This window comes from Primulina huaijiensis, chromosome 2, assembly GCF_012295235.1.
Source record: "Primulina huaijiensis isolate GDHJ02 chromosome 2, ASM1229523v2, whole genome shotgun sequence".
Taxonomy (NCBI): domain Eukaryota; kingdom Viridiplantae; phylum Streptophyta; class Magnoliopsida; order Lamiales; family Gesneriaceae; genus Primulina; species Primulina huaijiensis.
This window is the reverse complement of record NC_133307.1, coordinates 6,133,029-6,140,748: the sequence shown is the minus strand read 5'-3', so window position 1 is coordinate 6,140,748 and position 7,720 is coordinate 6,133,029. Positions and strand designations below refer to the sequence as shown.

The following is a 7,720-nucleotide window of genomic DNA, read 5'->3' as shown; positions in this document are numbered from 1 at the left end:
TTTTTTTAAATATATAATTTAATTTTTAATTAATTTAATGAAAATTTAAATGTATAATTCAAATTTATTAAGCTTGTTTAGGCTCGATAAAGGCTTGAATAAGCTCGTGAGACATGCATATATTCGTTAAATAAAGCTCGAGCTCGGCTCGATTATAAACGAACCAAGCTCAAACATTCAAGAGTTCGGCTCGGCTCGACTCGATTACATCCCTAGTTGTACATATAAGAAAAAAAATATTTGTGTTTGGTAGAATGGAAGTAAATTGGAATTTGGCGGGGTTTGTGATTGAAAATATCATTTTAATGTTTAATAAAATGATATTTTTAAATGATATTGATATTTGATGGAATTTTATTTAAATAAGTGAAATAATAACGAAATTGATGAGAAAAACGAACTGAGCAAGTCATCGATGGGCGAACGACCAGAGAAACTAAAGACTGAATTCTCTGCTGTTTCCATGGATGAATCGAGATGTTGCAGACGAGACACCTAGAGATCAACGGCGGTTAACTTACTCAACTGATACAATATTATGTGAGATAGAATGAAGCAGAGGAATAGAAAAAAAAAATCGGCATTAAGAATGTTGATATCTTAGCCCACCTCACGAAGACTTCGTTTATGGCTAATGAACAAGCTCCCTCGCTTTAACCATGCAAGTTTACGCAGCACACACAAGAAAGTAAATTGCTCAAGAAAATGATTTACGTGGTTCAGCCTTGATTGGCCTACGTCCACGGGAAGAAAGAAGACAAATTCCTTTATTGAATCACCGGGGAGTAATTACAAATACAATGATTTTGAATAGCACTCCAGAAAATTTCTATCAAGCCTTAGCTCTTTGATCTCTTCCTTTCTAATGTGATTCTTCCGCCATGTATTCTTCTGTGTAATTTGAGTGTGTGTGTTTTCTTCCAGCAGAGAGTTTTTCCCTTATAGGCTACCAGCTGAGCTGTGTTTTCTTTCACCACAGCTTATCCAACTCCCCTAACGGCTCATAACTCCCTTAACAAACTGAACCCACTGGTTGGCCAAGTCTATGGTTTTTAAACTCCCATTGACTTATCTTGCAGTGTATACCTTTTTTTTGAGACACCCCAACCTTCTCTCAACAATCTCCACCTTGTCTCATAAAGAGCATGTCATCTTCCTTCCACCTCCCCCAAGGGATTAGTTCACTGTCACCAAACTTACCAAGTCCAAGCATTGCTTGAACTTAGCTTATAGCAGTCCTTTTGTTAACATATCAGCTGGATTATCATGTGTTAAAATCTTTTCCACCTTGATATCCCCTTCTGCAATGACATCCCGTATAAAATGTAACTTCGCATCAATATGTTTACACCGTTCATGATATACAAGATGTTTGGTTAGGTGAATTACACTTTGACTATCACAGTGCACTGATACACTCTCTTGTTTAACTCCAAGCTCTATCAGAATTCCCCCGAGCCACATAGCCTCCTTTACTCCTTCAATTAAGGCTATATATTCTGCTTCGGTAGTGGACAACGCCACCACAGACTGAAGGGATGCTTTCCAGCTTATGGCAGTTCCATATAATGTGAAGATGAATCCAGTCATGGACTTCCTTGTATCCAAGTTTCCAGCGTAGTCAGAGTCAACATACCCGACCAAAGGCTGAGTCAATTCAGTTCCTTTCTTGAACAACAATCCTATATCTGGCAGTCCCTTCAAGTATCTCATAATCCACTTCAAAGCTTCCCAATGAGTGCTCCCATGATTTGACATGAATCTAGAGACCACATTCACGGCATATGACAGATCCGGTCTAGTACAAACCATTCCATACATCAAGCTGCCCACCCCACTAGCATAGGGGACACTTTCCATGAGCCTCTTTTGTTCATCATCTGTGGGACACTGATCACTGGATAATTTGAATTGTTGTCTTAAGGGAGTATTAACTTTCTTAGCCTCATGCATTCTGAACCGTTGAAGTACCTTCTTGATGTACAAGTTTTGGCTGAGAAAAAGTGTTCCCCTTTCTCGGTCTCTGTTTATTTCCATCCCAAGCATTTTCTTTGCTTCCCCCAGCTCCTTCATATCAAACTCAGAGCTCAACTTCCTTTTAAGAGCTTCAAGGTCTCCTCTTTTCTTGCTTGCTATTAGCATATCATCAACATATATGAGAAAAAACGTACTTGGTAGAGCCTCTTCATTCTTCATATATAAGCAGCTGTCAAATTTACTTCTCGTGAAGTATATATTTGTCATAAACTCATCAAACCTTCAATACCATTGTCTCGTGCTCTGTTTAAGACCATATAGGGACTTTTTCAACAAGCACACTTTGTTTATTTCCGTTGAGTAACCTTCAGTTTGGTCCATGAATATGGTTTCCTCAAGTTCACCATGAAGGAAAGCAGTTTTAACATCAAGTTGTTCCAATTCTAAGTCCAAATGATTGACAAGGGCTAACATGAGTCTAATGGAACCATGTTTAACAACTGGAGAGAAGATTTCTTGGAAATCAATTCCTTCTAGTTGCGTATAGTCTTTCGCCACTAGTCTCGCCTTATATCTTGCATTAGAATTGTCTGAACCGCCTTCTTTTACCTTAAAAATCCATTTACAGCCTACTACTCTCTGCCCTTTTGGTCTATCAACAAGTTCCCATGTTTTGTTTTTGAGTAGAGATTGCATTTCCTCATTCATTGCTTCCAGCCATTTATTTCTGTCTTTACTTTCCATGGCTTCCTTGAATGTTGCAGGTTCAGTGGTCTCCACCTGCTCAGCTATTGTCAGTGCATACGATATCATATCGGCTTGAGCATATCTCTGAGGCGGTTTGATCTGTCTTCGTTGTCTATCTCTGGCTAACAAGTATTGGTTTTCATCTACTTCAGATTCAAGTTCTTATTCCAGATCTGATGCTCTTTTATCAGTATCACTTTGGCCCTGAGATAGTCTCACAGACTCCCCAACATTCTCCACCTCAACTTGGGAACTAGAGGTGAGATTATATGTGAGTATCCCATTTTGGTTTCATCAAAAGTAACATCTCTTGTGATAATACACCTCGGGCCAGCTTGTTCTAGGTTCCACAACTTGTATCCTTTAACTCCTGGGGGATAGCCAATAAATATACATCTGAGAGCTCTTGCTTCTAGTTTATCTTGCTTGACATGTGCATATGCCAAGCACCCAAATACTTTTAGGTTTGAGTAATCAGCTGGTTTACCATACCAGTACTCCATAGGTGTTTTGGACTTCAAAGCACTAGATGGGCTTCTATTGATCAAGTAACAAGCAGTGGCTACTGCCTCTCCCCAGAAAGTTTTAGGTAGACCAGCATTTAAAATCATGGACCTTACCCTTTCGAGCAGAGTTCTATTCATTCGTTCTGCCAGACCATTCTGCTGTGGAGTTCCAGGAGCAGTCTTGTGCCTGACAATGCCTTTTTGTTGACAGAACTCATTGAATTGTTCGGAGTAGTATTCAAGGCCATTGTCTGTCCTTAAGTGTTTGAGCCTTTTGTCTAACTGATTTCCAGTCAGTATCACCCACTCCTTGAACCTTGAGAAGGCTTCATCCTTTGATTTCAGGACATATACCCACAGCCTCCTTGAGTAATCATCTACTATGGTCATAAAATACTTTCCCCCACCATGTGTGACTGTTCTTGAAGGCCCCCACACATCAGAGTGAACATACTCAAAGGCCTGGTAGTTGTATGGCTTCTTGGTCCAAAACTTACTCGCTTTGCTTTCCCAAGGATACAATACTCACATGTTTCTAGACCTTGAATCTTGTCTCCACAGAGAAGGTTTTGTTTAGATAGTTCATGGAGACCTTTTTAACTAATATGGCCAAGTCTCAAATGCCAAAGTTTTGTCTTCATGTCCTGGTTTTCAATGTTAGCTGCTCCACCTAGGACTGTATTCCCTAAGAGGATGTATAGAGAGTTCTTTCTTACAGCTCTCATTACAACAAGAGACCCTTTGAGAACTTTCATTTTTCCATTTTCGGATTTGAAGGAATATCCATTGGACTCAAGTGTGCCTAATGATATGAGGTTCCTTTTGAGTTCAGGGACATACCTTACTTGTTGCAATATTCTGTCCACTACATCATGCATCCTAAGCCTTACATTTCCAATACCATTCACTCTGCATGACTTATTATTTCCCATGATAACCAGTCCTAAGTCTGATTCTTCCAAAGATTCGAACCAGGACTTTGAAGGGCACATGTGGAATGTGCACCTTGAGTCTAGTATCCACTCGTTCATTGTATCTTGATCTGAAATTGTAAGGGCTTTAGCTGATCCATATCCTTCAGAGGCCACAGATGCTTCACCATCATCATTGGTTCTTTCTTGGCCTTTTTTATTCCTTTCTGGACAGTCACGCTTAAAATGTCCTTCTTTGTGGCATATGAAGCACTTATATCTTGTGTGGCTTTTGGATCTCGATCGGCCTCTTTTGTCCTTATAATGTTTCTTTTCTGTCCTTCCCCGAGTGTTCAGACTCTCCCCATGAGCGTGCTCAATATGAGTGTGTCCTTGTGACTGAATTCTCTTCTGTAATTCTTTGGCTTTGATGGCAGATTGGACCTCTTCAAGGGTAATTGATTGTTCCCTTCCATACAATAAGACATCTCTAAAATGTTCATAAGAGCTCGGAAGGGAATTCAATAATATCAGAGCCTTATCCTCTTCTTCCAATTTTACTTCGATATTTTCAAGATCATCAAGAATCTTGATGAAGTCATCCATCTGATTAGAGATTCCCTTGCCTTCTTCGATTTTGTATGAATACAATCTTTGTTTCAGATACAGCCTATTAGCAAGAGACTTGGTCATATACAGCTTCTCGAGTTTTCCCCACTTGGCAGCAGCTGTGGTTTCTTTTGAGACCTCACGAAGGGGTTTATCACCCAAGCACAGAATTATGGCACTTTGTGCCTTGGCTGCATTGATCATCCTCTCCTTCGAGTCTTCTTGTGATGATTCTTATTCCTTCAAAGATTCGATAAGACCTTGCTGAATCAGGGTGGCACACATCTTGATTCTCCATAACCCAAAATCATTGTTTCCTGTGAATTTTTTCAATGTCGTATTTCATTGATCCCATCTTCTTGATTTGTCGTTCAGTCGTGGATTGGTATTCCCACGGACGGCGCCACTTGTTGATATCTTAGCCCACCTCACGAAGACTTCGTATACGGCTACTGAACAAGCTCCCTCGCTTTAACCATGCAAGTTTACGCAGCACACACAAGAAAGTAAATTGCTCAAGAAAATGATTTACGTGGTTCAGCCTTGATTGGCCTACGTCCACGGGAAGAAAGAAGACAAATTCCTTTATTGAATCACCGGGGAGTAATTACAAATACAATGATTTTGAGTAGCACTCCAGAAAATTTCTATCAAGCCTTAGCTCCTTGATCTCTTCCTTTCTGATGTGATTCTTCTTCCATGTATTCTTCTGTGTAATTTGAGTGTGTGTGTTTTCTTCCAGCAGAGAGTTTTTCCCTTATAGGCTAACAGCTGAGCTGTGTTTCCTTTCACCACGACTTATCCAACTCCCCTAACGGCTCCTAACTCCCTTAACAAACTGAACCCACTGGTTGGCCAAGTCTATGGTTTTTAAACTCCCATTGACTTATCTTGCGGTGTATCCCTTTTTTTGAGACACCCCAACCTTCTCTCAACAAAGAAGATGCAAAATACAATGTCATGCTTTCATGTGTGGATAACTTAATTTCCTATTTCCTAATATTCTTATGACAATGGCAATTTCCATAAACTATTGGCTAATTTGAAAGTTATTAATTAATATTTTGTTTCACAAAGTGAGATTTGTGAAGCAAATTATTTGTCTCAATCGGTTAGATAAAATCTATAGGAGTTTCATATATCATCTTCTCTTAAATTATTTTTTGGGATCGATGTTCAAGTAATCTTAACAAAATTCTAATTCTAATAAAGATAAAGTTGTACGAAGAATTATTATTTGGGATAGAGCAAACACTTGAAACTTTTTTCTTTTTAGGACAACCTTTTTCAATTTTATCGAAACTTCTTCGGTGATCTTTTGGAGAAATAAAAATGAATAGTATTTCTTTAAAAAGAAGAAAGAATCAATTAATCGATTATACAATAATCTTCCGATCACATTTCATCTACTGCCTAAATATTGCATCAAACTAAGGTGGAACACTGAAAAGTTGAAGGATCGTATATCGCCGGAAGAAGGTATTTCCGGCCACTCCCACCATGGGCATTGTAGCTACCACCGGTGGTCGGATCCAACAGCAAGTCTCCGGCGTAGCCTGGGTAGGCCCCTTTCCCGTACACGCCGGGGCAAGCCGAAGCGGCTTCCAATGGAGCAGTAGCAGGGCCTTGATAGAACCCGTCTCCGAAGGGGTTCGTGGCAGTTCCGGCCAAAAGCCCGGATAGAACAGTCACCACTCCGTCCATGCCCACATCATTATTGGGGGAACCCAATGGCGGGTTCTGCGGGCCGTAAATGGGCTGATGGAAGGGCCAAGCACAGTAGCCGGGGCACTGTGTCTCTGAATTGCCCACCCAAATGTAGGCAAATTTCTGATTCTTCCCCTTCACGATGGAGCTCTTGGATCCGTGGGTTCCGCACCTGTTTACGCAGAATCCAGCTACTGTGACATCAGAAGCCGTCAACACGACGTTAATTGCGTTCTTCCGCTCGCCCTTGGAAGCCAGCTGCACGATCTGTTTCTCCGAGAGAGATTTCCCGAGGGAGTATTTGTCGTCGAGGATTTGCTTGCCCAAACGGAGAGACAGTGAGGATGGGTTCTTGGAATTGGCAATGTGGTAGTATTTATCTATGCCATTCCACCATGTGGCCACGGATGGGTTGTTTCGGGTGGCGGCGGAATCCGACAAGGAGGCAATGAAATCGGAGACGATAGCCCTTTGTGATGGCTTGAAGGTCCCGTACCATACGAGATTGACAGATATTGTGCCTTGCAGAAGGTCACCTTTGTGGTATCGAAGAAGCCGGTTCTGCTGGTCTTGTGTCACAAGAATTCTTGAAGCAAAACACAGATTGAATACAGAAAATAGAACCAAAAGCAGAGATCGAACATGGAAACAATGGTGAGAAGCCATTGCAGGACAAATTTCAGCGGTGAATTGAAAGAGAGCGAGAATCTGAGTAGTTTTGGTTGCTTTGAAATTGCGGATTTGGTATGAATTCTGGAAGAGGAGTGTGGTATTTATGGTATTAAAATAAATGTATAAATATTAATAAAATTGAATATAGGAAAGTGAGAGGAAGGAGAGAGTACGCGGTTCTTCAAGTGTATTGCCATTAATATAATAACGGGTTGCCAGCCTTTTAGCTCTTTATTCCTCTTGGACTTAGAGACCAGGGTGATAAAATACAATACTATCCGTCGACTCGATACGACCCAACACGAAAAAAATCAAGTTCGGGTTAAGATTTTCGGGTTCGGGTCGGGTGGGTTCCATGTTAGACGGGTTTTGGTTTGGGTCACGGGTTGCCCCGAAAACTTTTTTTTATTAAATATTACCTATATTTTTATATATTGTATGTTTGAAAAAAATTTATTGAATATTTATATGATAAATTTTCATCATTTAATATTTATTTTGTATATTTTTTTATTTTTTTAACAATTATTTATTTGATTTATTAAATATACTTTTAATTTTCTACAATTAAACTTTCAAATTTAAATCGAA

General features: G+C 40.0%; 1 protein-coding gene across 1 annotated transcript; it reads right to left on the bottom strand.

The window, feature by feature from the left end:
* Nucleotides 1-6,107: 6,107 nt before the first annotated feature.
* On the bottom strand, nucleotides 6,108-7,220 carry LOC140965892 (protein PHOSPHATE-INDUCED 1-like). The gene has a single exon (XM_073426130.1). It carries the CDS (start codon nucleotides 7,121-7,123, stop codon nucleotides 6,176-6,178), a length of 948 nt encoding a protein of 315 aa, XP_073282231.1. The 5' UTR covers nucleotides 7,124-7,220; the 3' UTR covers nucleotides 6,108-6,175.
* Between the last annotated feature and the right edge of the window lie 500 nt (nucleotides 7,221-7,720).